This window comes from Hippocampus comes, unplaced genomic scaffold, assembly GCF_001891065.2.
Source record: "Hippocampus comes isolate QL1 unplaced genomic scaffold, H_comes_QL1_v1.1 scaffold71, whole genome shotgun sequence".
Lineage (NCBI taxonomy): Eukaryota > Metazoa > Chordata > Actinopteri > Syngnathiformes > Syngnathidae > Hippocampus > Hippocampus comes.
This window is the reverse complement of record NW_017805932.1, coordinates 744,169-762,826: the sequence shown is the minus strand read 5'-3', so window position 1 is coordinate 762,826 and position 18,658 is coordinate 744,169. Positions and strand designations below refer to the sequence as shown.

Here is an 18,658-nt window from a genome sequence, read left to right as displayed (position 1 = left end):
CGGCTAAAAACGCCTTACTATACATGTTGGTTTTTTTCGGGTAAAAACGCCTTACTATACATGGTGGTTTTTTTTCGGCTAAAAACGCCTTACTATACATGGTCGGGTTTTTCGGGTTAAAACGCCTTACTATACATGGTCTTTTTTTTCGGCTAAAAACGCCTGACTATACATGGTGGTTGTTTTCGGCTAAAGACGACTTCCTATACATGGTCTTTTTTTTCGTCTAAAAACACCTTACTTTACATAGTAGTTTTTTTCGGCTTAAAACGCCTTACAATACATGGTCGTTTTTTTTCGGCTAAAAATGCCTTACTATACATCGTCGTTTTTTTCGGCTAAAAATGCCTTCCTATACATGACAGGCAGGTAAGTTTGGAGAAAAAGTTAGAGAGGCCAGACTGAGATGGTTTGGACATGTGCAGAGGAGGGACAGTGGATACATTTGTCGGAGAATGTTAGAGATGGAGCTACCAGGTAGGAGACAGAGAGGAAGGCCAAAGAGGAGATTCATGGATGCCGTGAGGGAAAACATGCAGGTAGTTGGAGCCAGAGTAGAGGATGCAGAGAACAGGGAAAGATGGAAATTAATGACTCGTTGTGGCAACCCCTGAAAAGGGACAAGCCGAAAGGAGAAGAAGAAGCTGAGCTGTAATTGTCTTAGCTTTTCTTGTGCGAGTATTAGCCTTCTTTTAAGCTGTTTGGTAGCATTTGTAGCTCGTCTCCTGTTAGGAAGATACGCACGTGATCAGTCCACGTTGGAGGTTTTCGGTGACGAATGTGGGACGGTACACTCACGTCGTTATCTGGCACCCTCTAGTGGAGGACATGCGCCGGTGCATGTCTTCGAGTACTACAGTACTGTATTAGATTCACGGCCTGCAGTCGGGATTCAGGCTGCAGCACATCTATTAAAAACTTTGAGCAAGTTTTCTCCTGCAGGATTGAAGCTTTTTAGTGCCACCGATCCCCAAATCCAATCAGCTGTGCTTTTATTGCTGAGTGCAGCTGCACACGCGCGCACAGTCACACACTCTTAACTCATCAGTCACTCTGTGGGTGTGGGTGCGGGTGTCTCTCGGTGTAACTGGAGGCTTACGGAATGCAGCAGCAGAGGCGTCTCCACCAGTCACACACGACTATCTGCATGATACTCCAGGTTACCCTGCAGAAGCAAAATCAAGAAACGAGAGAAAGAGCGAGAGAGCAAAAGAGCGAGCCACAGAGAGACAGAGAGACCCCATTGATCCTCAAGTGAAGGGATGCGCAAAACTCAAACGCCATGTACACTCTCACAGTGTCAATTCAGACATTTGGTTCTGTACACGCATGCACAAAAACATGCACACATAATTAGCAACACTTTTGAACAGACCCAGTCAGTACCTTTACGTATTTCAGTTTGTAGTTCTTTATTAAAATTATCTGTCCTGCTCCATCACATTACTGTATTGTCATCACCCTCACATGTGTGTGTATGTGAATGTGTGTGTGTGTGTGTGTGTGTGTGTGTGTGTGTGTGTGTGTGTGTGTGTGTGTGTGTGTGTGACAACAAATGCGTGTAGCACAACTCTCGAGTATTAGCTTGTACAGTTTGTTTGGCTGCAGGCTGTTTTACCCCCGCAAGGCTAGAAATGGTAATTCCAGGGCACGCGCCAACTTTAGGAGTACATACGCGCACTTTTGGCTTCCTTTTGAAAGATGTTCGAAGTAACAATTGTTTGGAGTCAAACCGGCCCTGGCTGGCCCAGTCCAAGCCTCGGTGGGAGCCCCAGCACCGCTCCATCTTTGTCAAGTCAAGAAGGAAACAGTGTTTGTCATTTGTCAAGATGAGGGTTGCAAAAGTCCGGCATGAATTCTTGAAATTGGACATTTTCCATTGGAGTAAAGAGGAACAAAGGTGAATAAATGAGGAATTTACAGAAATGTAGGTTGGCTCTGGAACCTATTTGATGCCAGCCATTTCACAGCCATTTGACCCGCAAAATATTGTCTTTTGTGACGATGCAAACACCAAGGCTACCAAAGCAAAGCTTTGACTCTTCTCTAACCACGGGGGGATCTTGTTTCTAGCTTTTTCTGTTTTTTAGACATCAGCAGTAGACTGATCGTCAGCATTGCCATTCACTCCATGAACCGTGATATGAGCTCGCAAAAAAATAAAATTTACTGGAATTTTGCAACCCTGGTCAAGAAGACACAGCATCAAAGAAGCCTACTTGCTACATGGTGTCAGAGACCCCCACGTGGTCCCCCGTGGTGCAGCGGGGGTCGCAAGAGGTCAAAGGCCACGCCCCCGCCCGCATACACATACACACACACACACACACACACACACACAAGAGCGCTTAGAAAGCAGCAAGTCCGTGAAGTCACGCATAGGCCAAGAAGCGAAGAGAAAGAAGGCCCCTCTAGGTAGACAAACGCTCGCCAGCGCCGCTACAGTGAGACGGTCATAAGACACTGGCGCACCCCCCCGCCGCCACGCCACACTGTCACTGGGTCGGAACCTCGGTGTTGGCTCACGGAGGCGAGTGAGAACACAGTTACGTGGTGGTCTCTTTGAGCACGGGACCAGTGCGGGGGCGGGGTGGCTCAAGAAGAGGGCAGGGTCCAGACGAGGACAAAAGACAGAAAAGAGAGTCAAACTTAGAGCAGATTCGATTTAAATATAGATCTCAGATATTTAAGAGCAACACATATTACACATGGACTCTTCCTCTTTTGAAAGCCGCACAAGCAGAACACACCAAGGGACAAGATGGATGGGAGATAAACGACATCGCCCAACACAAAATGGGCTAACTTTACCATTTGGGTTCTTCCGGATACCTCCGCCAAGGAAGTGGTGTTTACTTGTAGGACGCATCCGCTACGCGAGGAGAGTGCATCTAATCATTAGCGCCTCGGATGAGCTGGACTTGGGCCAAGAGGTGGGGTACCCCCGCTCTCCCAACGGGCTGGTCACCAACTACATTCACACCATGAAGCCTCTAAATTTTAGAATGTTCAGTGAATCGCAAATCCATTTTTTTTTTTTTGGAAGCCGGAGTACCCAGAGAGAAAACACGCAAGCGCAGGGAAAGCCATCTGCACACAGTGAGGCCGGAGCCCAAATTGCAACCCGTACCTCAGAATTGTGAAGCAGATGTGCTATCCACTCAACCAATGTGATGCCTTACGTGAGGACACTACTACAGGATTTATTATTATTTTTAAACAATGCACAGTGTGATTGTTAAACCTTGGCGGAGGTCTGTGGGATTAATCATTTGAGAACCCAGAAGAGAGAAAACATGAAGATTGTTAACGCGACACACTGGGACAAACACGAATGTCACATGTATGTAGGTATATAGAAGTAGATTTAGCTCATTAGCGAAAAGGCAGATTGACTTTGAAATGTTTTTTTTTTTTTTTACTTAAAAGTCTCTTCTGGTTGGAGTAAATAATGGCTCAGATGCAGTTTCAGGCAAGCTGAAAAGGTGACTCGAAAGATGACCACGTTGGCACTCCGCTCGTGTCCATCAATGCTAAAAGTTGATGGCAGCAGGCTCGCAGCTAGCGGCGTGAATTCTTCTCATTTGCTTCTGGAGTTTAGCTGCTGGTGTCAGCTCGCTGGCAGGTTAAAAAAAAAAAAACTGCTCATCTTCAAGGTGAGAACGGTTTTTGAAAAGTGCGCCAACAGGATTAGGCGCTGCTGCGCTGCTCGCACGCCACCGCGCGTATTCCAGCCAATGCTGCCACTAGCTAGGATCCAACATAGGCACTGTCTCTCCTCAGAACGGCACTTAACCAATCCAAATCAGCCCTGCTGCGCGAATTACACGGAGACTCCAAAGTCACGCATGTAATCCTTCGGGAGCAGCATTTAGCTACACTTAGCACATTTCCCTGCGACAACCTGTGGCCTGGTCTAACAAGTGTAGCACCAGCGTGCAAAAGAGACACCCCGTTGCTATGCTCGATGCAATGCAAACCCTTGGATATGATCACATTTGGAAACCTTCCACAGTGGTAGCGTTCAAAGATTTGCTTTAGGGTTGTGGGTGAGGGTCCAGGGATAGTCTTAGTGTTAGAGGTGAGGGTGAAGGGGGTCCTAATTACATTCATAGGTTGGGCTCTGGGGGATAGGCTTCGGTTTCAAGATGAGGGTAAAGGGGTAAGCCTTACATTTATGATTCGGGACTGGGTTGATGGGGAGAGTTAAGTGTTTGGGATTAGATTAGGATAACGTAGGTCGGTCAAAAGTAGGATGAGGATTGTAATGGAGGGGGTCAGCATGATTAGCGATAAAGGGTAGAGTTAAAGGTACAGGGTTAGGGTAATGGGTTATTAAGGTTCCAGGCAAGGGTTTGGGTTAAGCGTTTCGTCTATAAGGAATGAGGTTGAAAAAAAAAAATGCGTCCCGTTAAGGCTAGCGTACATCTAAATCGATGCCACGTCATCCCCATCAGGCGTGTTAATTGTCTACGTTACATTCAATTCAAGGAAGGGGCGAGGGAGGGAGTGGATGCAGCTTCTGCTGCCGTTCCTGCGGTAGGTAGTTGGCGGGAATGTACCACGGGCCGTATAGCACAGTGCTTACATCGTATGAGACTCGTTACATTTCTCAATATTTAGAATTATATAGATCGACATCAATAACGACAACGACGACAACACAAGAGTAACGCAAACGCGTTGAAAAACGGCATGATGTATTGCTCTGGAAAAAGAAAAAAAAAACAACCCCACATTTATCCTAGCGCGTGAGCGTTTGTGTGCCCTTTAATGTGTGTAAGACGGTGTAGTGGGCAGCTAAACGGGGTAAAAATTGATGTGGAGTTTGGCACTCAGCTTTTCATTAAGCCAGCAGAATGTCAGTCACAGTTGACTTACCCTGTTGTCAAGAATACAAAGACAGAAAAGCACAGAGATACGAGAAGCACAGCGCGGAGAGAAGGAAAGCTAGAGAAGGTTCTTGCGGCAGGACAACACAAACTGAAAATGTGAGATGACACGATCGCCTCGTCTCACGCCAAACGAACGGTTTTGATCATACGGGAGGAAGGTGCCCCTTCCTGGCATCACAGATTTGCGGGAATGTAAACAGTTCTTGTGGGGAAAGCAAAGTGGGGGTAAGCCATTCGTAGAAGGGGGGAAAAGAACAAGAGTGTCAAGGACTGCTCAAGGCTTGCAGGAGCAGCAGGTATATGACAAAGTTCCTGAGCCCTCAGAACGCACATTGAATACAAATGATTCCCTTGCTCCGTCTCTCAAAGCCCTTTACCGGCCCTAGCAAAGGAGTGCCCTTCAGCCCCGAAGACTGATCGCCCCACTTCTGATGCTAAACGTTGCTGTGGGAAGAAGCGAATCGGCTCCTGTTTTCCTCCAAACGACTTGTGTCAGGTTTGTTGCGCTGCGTGGTCGCTTTGTGCTGAGCGTCAGGGAAAAGGACTCTGTGTGGAAACCGAATGGCCACGTTGGCCGGAAGGAGGATCGTGATGGAGATCGCCTCAGGCGTCAGACCTCACTCTCCACGCTGGAGAAATGGGCCGAGCCCCTCCGAGAGCAGAGGGCCTTGGTCTTGAGGGGCACGTGAGGAGACGGAGGAAACCTCTGGGGTGGAGGAACAGAGCGGAGCCTCTGGTACTGCAGTTTGGCACTTGCCGAAGCCACAGAGGAAGGCTGCGGGGCGCCCGGGGTGGACGATACCACGGAGGGCGAGGACACGGAGGAGGAGGAGGTCAGCAGAGGAGCGCGGATGGGGTGAACCGAGGATGGAGGAGCCGGAAGGGCGGGAAGGGGAGCCGGCAAGTTGGGAACGAGGGTGGTCGGCGGGGAAGGAAGTCTGACTCTCTCCGATCTCTGTATTCGTTGCTGGATGCTCAGGTTTGACTGACTTCCACATTTGGAGGGGTTCTGAGAGCGATCCGGCTTGGAGGACGACAAGGCGTCGTGTTTGGGTTTCGGGGTGCTGCCGAAACTCTGGCAGTGGCGGTAAAGCTCTTCTTGGCTGCGTGAGGTGACGCGGGCCCACTTGGAAGTGTGAGAGTGTGGATGGTGTTGAGGGGAGTGGCAGGAAGAACAAGCCACCCGTCCTCTCACTTTGTCCTTGGACCTGCGCCTTGTCGTCTTCTCATCCTGAATGTTCAGCTTGTCCACTGACCAGTAGCGTCGAGGTGGAGGTGGCGTGAGCGGAGACGGTGGCCAGTGTGATCCTGACCCCCAACCCCACCCGCTTTCTCCGGTGCCCCACCTCTCCCCTCGTTCCAGGAACAAGTCATCTCTGCTGTTGATGCTACCTGCTTTGTCCCTGGAGGGGTAGGTACTAAAAAACCAGCCCCCTCCTCCAATCCCACCCACTGCTCTGCTGTCATGATCGTCCCAGTACCTCTCAAACTTCCCAAACTCTCCCGAAGAGCCCTCGTCATCCGAATATATCCCGACAACCTTATCCCGGTCTCGGTCTTCATCGGAGATGGTCCTGCCTTGCCTCTTCGCGTGATCGCCTTTCCTTCGCTCTTGCTCGGACTCGTCTTCCTCCAGGTCGGATTCCCATTCATGGTAGGGTAAACCTTCCTTGGAGGACATTTCCCCTCTCCCGTTCCGACCCAGTAGCGGTTTTCTTTCTCCTTCTATCCCAACAACGTCCCTGTCTGAGCTTTTGGTCTTCCTCCTTTTTGAAGCAACGGGCAACAGGGGCAGGAAGGCCGACGGGATGGTGTCGGACGAGAGGTTGCCCGCCCAAAACTTGACAGATGTGGATGGCTTGGTGCTGGAAGGCCGATAGTGTGTGCTGTTCCTGCGTCTGTGCTGCCTTTCTTTCCCTCGGCTGTCCTCGCCGTCCTCTCGCTCTTTTCCTTCTCTGTCCTTCCTGTCGTCCTCAACTGGGATGTTCCACCCATAGCTCCGAATGGAGCTCTCACTCTTTTTGGTGAATGATTCCCTCCGCAGGTGAAGGTATGATGGGTAGTCCGGCGTTCCAGGTTTGGCCTCCTCTCGCTTCTCAGGGTCTCTTTCCTCCTGCTCCGACTTCTTTCGCTCCTTCTTCCTCACCTTTTCATCTTTCTTTTTCTTCTTGGCTTTGCGTCGCTTCCGCTCCCTCTCGCGCTCTCTTTCCTCCCGCTTCTTTTTCTTTCTTCCCTTCCGCCTCTTGTTTTCGCGTTCCCTCTCCTTGCGCTGCCTTTTGTCTTCTCTTACCCCACTCACATCGCCAAGGATGGTTGTCCCAGACGTGCCCCTTTCTCTGTCACCCCACGATGCCCACCACTCCTGTAACTGTGCCAGCTGGCTACTTCTCCGCTCTCGCCTGTAGTCTCTCAGCGGACGTGGCTTGCGCGGCGGGATGGGCGGCGGCGGGCTACATGGCAGCGAGCGCGACGACATGCGCCGGGAGCGAATCTTCCGGCGCGAGCCCAGGAGAAGACTGGACTCTTCCGTCAGCAGATCAGAGTCATAATCATCCTCCGCGGTAAATTCACGGTCCCCGGCGCGATAGCGGAAACTTAAGGAGGAGTTGTAGGAGCTGTCGCTGGAGCAAGAAGACGGAGAATTGGAGCGGGAGACAGAGACGGAGGATGAAGACGAGGATGAAGACGTGGAGGAAGAGGAAGATGATGAGATGCTGGAGCAGGTGGAGTAGAAGCGGCATGGAGAGGAGGGAGTGGTTGGGGTATGCGTAGGGGAAGAAAGGGGGACCGGCAGAGGGGGAAGTGCGGGAGGATGGCGGGCCCTCCTTCCCATGAGATCACTTGCTCCGTACCTGCCACCACCTCTTCTCCCCAGAGGCAGGATGTTCTCATACAGAGGACCCCCTGAGCTCTTTCTCCTCACCTGAGCAAGACTCCCACGCCGCCAGAAGGGAGGCCTTCGTGGCGAGGAGGGCAGTGGGGGTGGTGGCTTACTGATTAAGGGTCCGGGGTCTTTGGGAGGGGGCCTCAACATTCCGGTGGCTTTAGGACCTCTGGGATTAGCTTTGGGAGTCTGCTGGCTGACCCCAACCTGCTGCTCCGAATTAGCGCCGAGCCCCTCCGGATCGATAGGACCATAGTACCGCTTGTACTCATCAAGCCCGTTGTCACCTGCTCCTTGCAGTTTCCAATGTTGTCCCAGGTTCTGCTGGTATTGTTGCTGGGCCTGGAGTTCGGTGATGCCTCCCGCGATACCCCCGATACCCAGGCTCGCACCACTGCTGCCACTCAGGACCTTCTCCGGCTTGGGCCGGTTCCAGCGATCCACCACGGCCAGTCTGCGGTCATGGCGAGGCAGGAAGGTGGAGCAGGGCATGGGGCCTTCAAAGAGGGGGCTGTTAGAAGGTCCCAGCGCCATGGCCGAATGTCTCGCGGGTGGCGGCGATCCTGGCAGCATGGTGGTGTACGTCTGCCCCTGTGGCTGCTTCGGGACGTGCTTGGGCGCAGGTGGCGGCTGCTGCTGCTGCTGCACCATCGTGATGGCGGCGGTGTTGTTGACTGTGGCGGTCACCAGGTGCTGCTGGGCCACAGTGGGCACCGTGTGGTACTGCGGCAAGGAACTCTTACCGCTTCCTGGCGCCGTCTCGTCCTCAAACTGACAGCAGCTGTACATGCCCTAGTGGAGACAGAAGCAAGACGTGACCATTAAAAACACAGACAGACACAGAAACGCTCTCATTCGTGAATGTCACCGATAAGATGCATTGGTATGGTCCTCCTCCGAAAGCCCAAGTATTCTCGGCGGTGTAAATCTGGCGCGGCAATCTGCTCGAGACTTTAATAATGTGCCTCCGACGGCAGTGGCAGTGCTCTCGGCGTCCCCCCCGAGCCCGCCGCTCAGTGCTCTATGAATTTGAAACTGGTGTGAGTCACCGATTGGCTTCCAGCGAGCCACAGAGGAGACATTAATGCACGCGTGCTATACACATTGGGAGATAACTAACGAGCTAACAGGCCTTGGAGTGACGGTTTTATTCCTATTTGCTCTGACGTAGGAGGAATAGTCTTTTTAGGAGGCCCGAAAACTCACCAATTTTGCAAACGTGGATAGCCTAGCATGAATGGGCATATTTTAGGGGCCTCAAACCCAACAGAAGTCACTGTTTCGCTCCCCATAAAGTTAAAAAAGAGATGTCCACAACACTAGTTTCAGCAGTGAACTGGAAATACTCTAGGCTGGACATATGGGTGTCAGGGACCCATACCTGAAATGGTTTGAAGCAGACAGTAAGAACTTGAGGGTTCGTATTTTGACAAACTCTTACTAGGGAATTCACCCAATCAGAAGCAGGAATGCCGGCCAATGAGACGCCTCGTTGGCCCCTTCATCTCTGCTCGCAGATTTAATTTTTCTCAAAATGCTTGGATAATGTGGAATTCACTCGCGAGAAAAACAAAGTGGTGCGCTGCGGTTGGATAAGGGAGGACTTGCACTCCACAGCGGGGGGAGGTGCGCGTCACCTTCGCCGACAGGAAGCGCAGCCATGCGGCACGCAGCTCACTTGACTGGTTCGGACTAATGAGGAACAAACGTATTTACATGAGCAAGAGCGCCCTTTAGGGATCAAACCGGTTCATAAATCAGCGGCTGTTTCAAAAGACAACGGCAGTATCCGAGGGGTGCATCTGTTTAAAGTTCAAGCTACTTTACAGCAGATGGAAGTGATTAATGCGCTCTTCCTGAAAGAAAAGCTGGCTTGAGGACAGACAGCAGGAGGAGGAGGAAGAAGACCTGCAACCGGGATCTGTTTTGGCACAAATCTTCACTGCAGAAGCAAACGGAGATGAGAGCTTAACGCCACATGAAAACCAGCCAAGTTCAACATCAACATCAACTACAGCCAATTAGCGGCTCTCAAATTGGTTTTGGAAAAACGTACCTGCTCAGTACATGTGAACAACAAATCCCAAATGGGTTTTTATTTGCATGTTCTGTCGCAGTGTCAGTCATCTGTAATTGTCTGACTTCTGACATATTGTCATCTCATAATCGGCAAGATTAAGACAAGCCAAGATTCCCCCAAACAGTTGAAGTCCCGTTGATCAATATAAAAGTCCGACAGTCAATAAGCTCAGGATAGAGCGATGCTCCCGCGCGTTTGAAACGAGAGCCACAGCCGCTGATGTGCTTCCAGATGTTGATTAAACAGGACACCCGGACACACAAATAGAAAATGAGAACACACGCCAAGAGCTGCGGTAGGCCACTACTCACACCCAGACGCTCACACCAGACTCCTAACATCGCTTACTAGGCTAAGCCCCTCAGAGGCAAACATCACCATCACAAAAATGCCGCAATATTTACAGTACTGTTATTTTATTCGTTTTTCATATCTCCCCCAACCCTTTCGTTGACCTCTGTCATGACTTTATGTTGAGCACACCAACAATCAGCTCCAGCAACCCCACATTCAATACCTGAAACTCCTCCTTCCAACTCCTCCCGCGTAGCGATGTAAACAGGTTTCAACTTCCTGAAGCACACTTGAAAGGGTGCAAACTACTTTATGAAAAGACGGTTGTTTATATGGTCCCGCTATTACAGGGGTGGCCAACCCGCGGCCCGCGAGCCGCATGCGGTTCTTTGGCTGGTTCAATGCGGCTCCCGGGCTTTCACACGACAAGCGTCGAAAACGCCTCGGCAGTGGCGATGCCATTCAAACAAGGCGCGAAGTACACAGAATGTACTACGTCAGCCTATCATCAATCCCGTTACTTGATTGACATAAAGGGCAACCAATCAGATGACTGCATCACCGCTCATGCACAAACAACGGCGCTACGCGCTAAGCTAGTCAGCAAATTACCTCTGATTTTAAGGCAAGGGTGCCCAATATGTCGATCAGAATCGACCGCGAGCCAGCGAACTGGTCCCAAGTCGACCACAAGGGGTGGGAGGAGGAAATGGGTGGGGGGGAAAAAAGATTTGTTTGTTTGTATCTTTAGCTTTCATTTATTTTCGGCCCGTTCCGACTGTTGCTCATCGTGGTGTGCGTGCATATGTGCGCGAGTGCACTGGTGGGCACCCGTGTGAGTGTGTGTCTGTGTGTGTGTGTGTGTGTGTGTGCGTGCGCGAGAAGGGTATGATGTGGCTCTTTGCAGTAACGCAGGAAAAAATTTCCGCTCTTCGTCTCTGACTGGTTGGCCATCCCTGCTCTATATCAATAATTTATCACCTGTTCATAGTAGGGTAGGAATTGACAGTAAGCTCTGCGAAAAATGGCGAGTCACTGTCCAGTGCATCTACTACGTGGAATACAATGAGCACTACAGCTCCCATTACGACAACATTTTAATTTGCATGCCACAATGCAGCCATAGGTGACCTTGATGATTGACTGGAGGAGACCATCGCAAAAGAAAGAAGCAGTCGTTGAATATTCAAGAGCTCTCCGCTTTCTCAGGCCAAGTTCACGTTGTGCGCGGATGGCCTATCATGTAATCGCACGTGCGGTGGTCTCACCCTGCTGAGAGCCAGGAGGAAGTCCATGCTGCCGGAGCGCTTGATGCAGTGCCTCAGCTTCCAGTAGACCAGATGCTCCCAGGCAAAAACCAGCAGACTGAGGCCCATGGCCACCAGCAGCATGTAGAAGACGCCCGCCATGTTGTCGATGTCCAGCTTGCTGCTCATCACCTGCGCCGTCGCACACGGGGAGGACACGCACACGGTCATGTTAAAAGTCACATCACACACCATAATCAGCCAACTACTAACATGATTGGCACTACAACTCCGCCCCTCCCCCCTCCATCTATTTCCGCAACAACCACAATCACTACGACTGTCAATCGCTTCCTCTTACGACTTAGCACCACCACTTGTACTAGTTGTACTTCTCCTACAACACTAATACTTATAAAGACAATCTCCAGCATCTTTTCGACCACCATCACTAACACTATGACCGGGCGACTACAATAGAACACCACTAAGCTGCTTCTACAACTACTCCTATAAACGACAACAACCACTGTCACCTCTCGTACTACTCCTACCACAGTTCGCGCTACGACTATTTCTTGTTTGTATTTTCTGTCCGTCTGGATGCCGTGTGGTTCCTCCCACAGGACTGCCTCGGTTCCATGATTATGTGTGTGCTTTATCTTCAATAACAGCAGCCACAAGAAGAGCAATAACTGAACACATCCACTGAACATTCGGCAAGCCTCCTCGCTGCCCATCTTCAAAACCCGCCTCAAAACTCACTTGTATTCTTTGGCATTTGACTCAGCATGACTTAGATTTGTTCTTGGTTTTGCTGTTCGGTGCTTTCTACCGTCTTTATTACCGATTTGCTTTACTGTTTGTTGTATATGTTAAATTGCTCCATGTACAGCACTTTGTATGCAGCGATGGCTGTTTGAAAGTGCTCTATAAATACAGTTGAGTTGAGTTGAATCTCAACTTTGTTGTATTTGAAAACCGGGACGTGTACCTCAATCTTGTCGTTGTGGCAGATTCCCGACAGCCAAAGACGCTCCAACATGTCGATCTCATTGTAAGTAAAAGTAGACATCCCCCCACACACACACACACACACACACACACACACACACACACACACACAAAGAGAACATGAGTCCAGTCAATGGAGGTCTCTCACAGTTACAACACTTATTGACCTCGTGGTTAATGATTGTGATCTGGAGGGCTGGGAGCGCTGCGGTGGGCCAACCTTGACCGCAATATCCACTCTGATGAGAGAGGAAAAAAAACAAAAAAACTCTTCCTTCTCCTAGTGCAGGGATTCAAAAGCATCCCGATGCTGCAATTAAATTCAACTGAACTCAGTTGACCCTCCCAGGAGATTCCCCACCTGGCTCACCTCACATTCCCACAAATTACTCACGCTTGCTAATGTGTTTGTCAAATACACCAGACAAACAAGGCATCTTAAATGAGGTAAAAGGCACAAATGATATTATGCACTAAGCCAATTTAACGCCAGCTAACGCTAACGTCAGCGCACATCGATCGGTAGGCAGCAGGACTTCATCCATTTTTAACACGAACAGGATCGCAGAGGGGCGGGGGGAACTTTGAGCGCAAGGCAGACTACACCTTGAACTGGTCACCAGTCAGTCGCAGGATACATATCGAGTCGTCTCTATATGTATCCTGCGACTGACCGACAACCATTCACACCATCACTTAGTTGGAACCGATCCCACGCTGTCCGCACACAAGTCAGGCTAGCAGACCGTTACAACCATCAGCGACTTAGACTAACCAATAAATGAGCACGATACATTATATGGCTATGCCATGCACCTCATGGACAAACACCGGAAAAGGTACCCCCCCAAAAAATAAATAAATCAAAAAATAAAATAAAAAACCCTCTTCAAAGATCAACACCTGCGACAGGTCGCAAATCACATTAACAGCATCTCTCTCTCTCTCTCTCTCTCTCCCTCCCTCTTTCCCTCCCTCCCTCCTTCCTTCCTTAATATGGATTCCCCAAAAAAGTCCACCCAACCATCTGCATTTCCTAATATGTTCAAGTGGGGTCGCTCCAAAGTCCAAAAACCTGAAAAAAAAACAAAGACTTCTTGGGATGAAAGGGGAAAAGGCAAAAGCCCAAATATCTCTATTCAACTTTTGTGGATAACTGCAAGGTGCCCGTGGATCTCCACAGACACGATCTCATCTTGTCTCAATTTGTTCCACTTTGCTGATCTGCTCTGGCAACCCACGCGAGGAAATGACCCTTACCGTCTCCCACGAGCTGCAGCAGCGCCAGGTCCAGCGGTCTCTTCCAGCGGGAGTTCTTGTGCAGAGCGATGCCGTAGCCGGTGGTGGCGAACACTTTGCCGGAGCCGATGGTCATGACCTTGTGAAGAAAGAGCCATGCAAGATGAGACTCGCCTTCATGGGGGTCGTCAAATTGCAAGTGTCACTGACACCATTTAGAGTTTTGTTCTCCCATCTGACAAGGAGATCCAGATCCTTGGGTGGTTAACAATGAGATATATGGTCACTTTGTTGGTCGGTTGGCGACATGGTTCATTAGTTAGTTGGTTCGGTCAGTCAGTCAGTCTTTCACTTACTGCCCCGGTTAGGTGGTTAGTCAGTCAGTTCATTCATAAGTGAACTGATTGGTTAACGTTGTCATTAGGCAGTCTTTATGTATTAGGCGGTTAGTTAGTGAGTCTAACGTTATTTATTTAGGCCAGGGGTCGGCAACCCAAAATGTTGAAAGAGCCATATAGGACAAAAAAAACAAAAAACAAATCTGTCTGGAGCCGCAAAAAAATAAAAGCCTTCTATAAAACTTACAATGAAGGAAACACATGCTGTATGCATGTAGGAGACTGGACTGTCTCAGAATTGTTTGTTATTCATTCCTTTGTTGTGTGTTCACAAACGCCCCCATAGAATTTATTTTATGATTTCCTTGCTTGATGTTTTGTTTTGGTGCATTATTTTCGCTTTTCTTAGTGTCAGTGAAGTGATCATTAATTTCCGTTTTTCGGAGGCTGTCTTTGAAAGCCTCTCGAGTCGAACGAGAAGAGAGAAGGCACGGAGTCGGACGCAGACGTGTTTGTGTTTGTCGAGACTGTTAAAAGCATAAATAAAGTGTACGTTTTAAAAACAACACCACAGCTCTCCTTTTTCAGAGCTGCAACATGTGTCTCTATCTATTTGAGCTATATTAGCCTACTATCAAAATATTTTTCCATTTTCAAACATTTTTTATAAAGCTGCAGGGAGCCACTAGATGTCGCTAAAGAGCCGCATGCGGCTCTGGAGCCGCGTGTTTCCGACCCCCGATTTAGGCAGTTAGTCAATTAGTTAGTTTGTCAGTTACTTTGATTCTATTCCGTCAGTCGGAGGGTCAATTATTTGGTACGGTAGGTGGGTCAGTGCATCCATCGGTCAGGTCATTAGTCACTGTGTCGGTCGCTTAGTCAGTCTGACAGTCAGTCAGTCACTTTGTCAATTAGTGATGAGTCAGTTGGTTGGTCACCTTGCAGCCTTCATCCTTCCTGGCCATGTAGTTGAGCACAGCAGCGTCGTAGATGAAAGCATCCAGTTTACTGCAGCGGCACACACACAAAAAAAAAAAAACACACACACACAAACACAAACACGGGCACGTGAATAAAAAAAACAACTTGTCTGAGACCAGAACTCACCAAGGCCCAAGACAAGACCAAGACTTTTGGGAGCAGAGACCGAGTCAAGAACGAGATTGAGCCCAGATTATGACAAAACAGACCACATTATTATTGAGATTTTGCCCGAAGTTGATCGGGATACGTTCAAGCATCCCCTGATGAGCGAGACCCGAGTAAAGATAGGTGATGGAGATGGCGATGAGGCTTGAAGTAGACATGCTTCATAAACAGCCAATAACCAATCAGGCGGCAAAGGAGTTGTGGAGAATTCCGAGAGGACTCCCCACCAAGGAAGACGCTAGAAGAAGTCACTGAGTAACGAGAGCAGCCCAAACATCTGAGAGAGCGACTCTTGCAGCGATGTCTTGTAGCCTGAGTGGCAGCAGCTGGCAGCGTCTTTGGTGTGCCGTCACTCACCCTGTCTTCAGGTTGTCGATGGCCTCCTCCACGCCCTTCTGGTTGTTGCGGATCATGTACTGGTGCATGTTGGGATAGTTGGAGCGGATGTTTTCCTCCGTGCTGCCGTTGGGCACCGTGCCGAAGCGCAGGGGCGGGTACTGCTCAGTGGGCTGCTGGAACTGCGCAAAAAAGGGGGGGGGGGGGGGGCGACAAAGGCCAGGACAATTTTGAGGATGAGAAAACGCAACTAATACGAGTGGTCACTTCCAGTTGGTGGATCATTTGCTCTTTCCGTTTTCAAAAGGCAATCTAACAAAAAAAAAAAAACTGTAGAAAAATGGCCCACGGAATCAAAATGTAACACATTTAACCAAAATATTTCCGCGCGTTGCTCCTTGAATATAACGGGCAAAGTCAACTTCCAGAGGTTGCGCATGATTTTTACCTTCTTGTCAGAGAGTCCCGACACAGTGTCGATGTACTCCTCCTGGATCATGAAGGCGGCCAGGTTGGCGGTGTAGGACGCCAAGAAGATGACAGCGAAGAAGGCCCACACCAGGACCTGCGGGAACGGCCGGGAAAAGCAAACCAATAAACCGCTGGCCATGAATTTTACTTCCACAAAGAGGAATCAGTGGTCAGACACCGGAAAGAAATTGCTCTGTGACATCGTCACTAAATCTACGAGTAAAAGAGCTCGCGGACTAAGGAGAAGGTGAGGATGCACAGCAGGTAGCCGATCAGGCTGATGTAGAGCCACGCCACGAAGAGCAGCAGCACGTAAAGCAGGCTCATCCTTACGTATAATCGCGGGTCAGTGAGCGGGTTGATGCGTCACAGGTTGTCCGTGCTGCGAGGGTCAGTCGCCGGATGACATCGCAGCGTGACAGGGCTGACACGGAGCCGTGTCACACTTTAAATGATGTCACAAAGCGTGGGGACCGGGCCACCCGTTTGAAAACCAGATCTATCGAAGGATCTTTATGCTGACAATTTGCGGATGATTCCACATCAAAGGACTTCACCACACCCTGACAATGAGGAGCAACCAGTCCACTGTTTGGCGAATAGGCTAAAAAATGCTATCGAAAGGCTAACGGGAGAGTAGTCGTTTATCTTTGTATGGGTCGGTGGCAAGTTTGCACGAGATGGGCGAGGCGCAACAATCCAAATTTGCCGAGCAGCCACCTGCTTTCGCTCCAGCGGATGGCTTGAAAACTCAAGCGAATGAGACGAGCTCGTCTCCTCCTGCCAGTCCTCGTCAACGCTGTCAGGCTGCTTCTGAACTCGCCAAGCTAACGCTGGTACGCTTTCAGGTCGGAGAAAAGCTCGTCTGACCTGCTTCGGAGTTTCACATCAATGGAATGAATAAATGGGGGGGAGGGGTGTGAATCTTGTTTGAAAAACCAACAAACTGACCATGATCTTGCTGGTGGTTCCTCGCGGGTTCTCTACAGGCACCGAGTTGTTGAAGACCAGCGCCCACAGGAGCCAAACCGACTTGCCGATGGTGAACTTTGAGCCGCCCGACTCTGAGACAAAAAAGGGAACAGGTCGCCTGAAGAAAAAATCTTCGTTGAGGATTACCGGTTTAACGCCATGACAAATTGGGGCCGAAAGGAATCCTCGGGTTCATGAAATATTCAAGCTAGTTTTTCTGCCCACTGTCACATGGACAATCACATGAAAGAAAACAACTCTTGAAGTCGACCTCGCACACACGCTTGGCAACAAGACGACAAAGGCGAGGTTGCCGTCTTACTTTTGGCGCTCTGCAGGCTGCGGTTGTAACCGACTGGGCTGAAGAACTCAAAGATGAAAACGGTGACGGCCACCACCGATAGACACATGACGAACATCATCACCCACACGGCTGGGCTGTAGGGCTCTGCAGCAACAACAACAACAGGTTTGCTTTCGGACACACCTTTCAGCAATGTGCTCATTCGGTAACTTCTGATGTTTGTGTGCCGATGGACATTGTATGTATAGCAGTGGTACCTCTACTTACGAACGTCTCTTCATACGAAATTTTCAAGTTACGACACACCTCAACAGAAAAATATTGTCTCTTGTTGCGAAAGAAATTTCGAGATACGAAAGGTAAAAATCCAGTATGGTTTGCTGCTCGCAGCTCTGAGTTTCCTGAACGCAACATACTTATAGCTGCTCTGCCATTGGCTACTACCAAGCATCTTCTTGGGATCCCATTGGCTAAGAGGGACCTCTACTGTATGTGTCAATGGGTGCAGATCGATAGATAAGTGTCTATGCAGCGTCCTCGTCATTCGCCCCTCGGGCCATGAGGCATTCCGATAGCTTGACGTATATGCGAATCATCCAAAAAAAGTGATCCCCATTTGGGCGATCGCTCTCTATGCTGATATTTGCCTTGGACATTTTCGAAGGATTGTTCAAAGCCGACAAAGCAAACGTCCTTGGATCGGTTCTTTACAAAACGCCAGGCAAAAAACCCTTTCTGAGAGAGAACATGAACTAAAGAGGGCAAAAAATGATGAGGATGCCGTTAAAAGTTAAATGACCATCATTTTTATTTTTTACTCAGTTTTTTACATGATGCACAACTCTCATTTATTGTGAAATAATCTAATTGTAACATGTATTTGTTTCATATTTTGATGCGTTTTTATGCTTTAGAAAACATTTATGTCTGAATTTCGGGGGGGCTTGGAACGAATTAGGGCATTTACATGGAAATCACGTCTCTACTTACAAAATTTTCTAGTCAAGAAATTTTTTCCAGAACCAATTAATTTCGTAAATAGAGGTACCACTGTAGTAGTACTTAAAACATATGACTGTGCATATTCAGTATTTTAAGAAGAAAAAACGTAACTGAGATCCCATTTCATGAGCAATGCATGCATCGAGTAAGGTGACGTGGTGCAGGTGAAGAGTATTCATGAGCGCGTGTGTGCGCGTGCGTGCATGCTTGGAAGTTGAGCGCGACATGAAGCAGTAATTCCTTGAAGTTGTTGGAGAGATTTGTTGAACGGGGGGGGGAGGATTCCACTTGGCTCTAATCGGATCAAACGCCACCTCGGAGACACAGAGGCACTCCGGTCTTGTTGCGACCTCCACCAAGGCACCAGAGGTCTCAAGTGTGTGTGTGTGTGTGTGTGTGTGTGTGTGTGTGTGTGTGTGTGTGTGTGTGTGTG

The 18,658-nt window shown here is 49.3% G+C and overlaps 1 protein-coding gene and 1 long non-coding RNA gene across 2 annotated transcripts; one reads left to right on the top strand and one right to left on the bottom strand.

Annotated features, from left to right (window-relative positions):
* The first annotated feature begins 3,224 nt into the window (after nucleotides 1–3,224).
* Nucleotides 3,225–4,811, top strand: LOC109528049 (uncharacterized). Its single transcript, XR_002170629.1, has 2 exons — nucleotides 3,225–4,239; nucleotides 4,299–4,811. It is a non-coding gene; the product is annotated as an uncharacterized LOC109528049 (long non-coding RNA).
* A 91-nt stretch (nucleotides 4,812–4,902) lies between these two features.
* On the bottom strand, nucleotides 4,903–17,424 carry grin2da (glutamate receptor, ionotropic, N-methyl D-aspartate 2D, a). Its single transcript, XM_019890318.1, has 9 exons — nucleotides 17,242–17,424; nucleotides 16,899–17,011; nucleotides 15,925–16,041; nucleotides 15,498–15,658; nucleotides 14,930–14,999; nucleotides 13,675–13,792; nucleotides 12,395–12,456; nucleotides 11,422–11,592; nucleotides 4,903–8,571 (listed from the first exon to the last, which is right to left on the bottom strand). The coding sequence occupies exons 1-9, from the start codon at nucleotides 17,339–17,341 to the stop codon at nucleotides 5,506–5,508; spliced, it is 3,978 nt and encodes a 1,325-aa protein (XP_019745877.1). The 5' UTR covers nucleotides 17,342–17,424; the 3' UTR covers nucleotides 4,903–5,505.
* Nucleotides 17,425–18,658: the final 1,234 nt, after the last annotated feature.

Coding starts and splice junctions, on each gene's coding strand:
- grin2da (XM_019890318.1), bottom strand. CDS start 17,341: ATGATGTTCGTCATGTGTCTATCGGTGGTGGCCGTCACCGTTTTCATC. Junction 13,793..14,929: donor GGAAGGATGAAGGCTGCAAG/GTGACCAACCAA, acceptor TTTCTTCACAAG/GTCATGACCATCGGCTCCGG. Junction 11,593..12,394: donor GCCACAACGACAAGATTGAG/GTACACGTCCCG, acceptor GCGACGGCGCAG/GTGATGAGCAGCAAGCTGGA.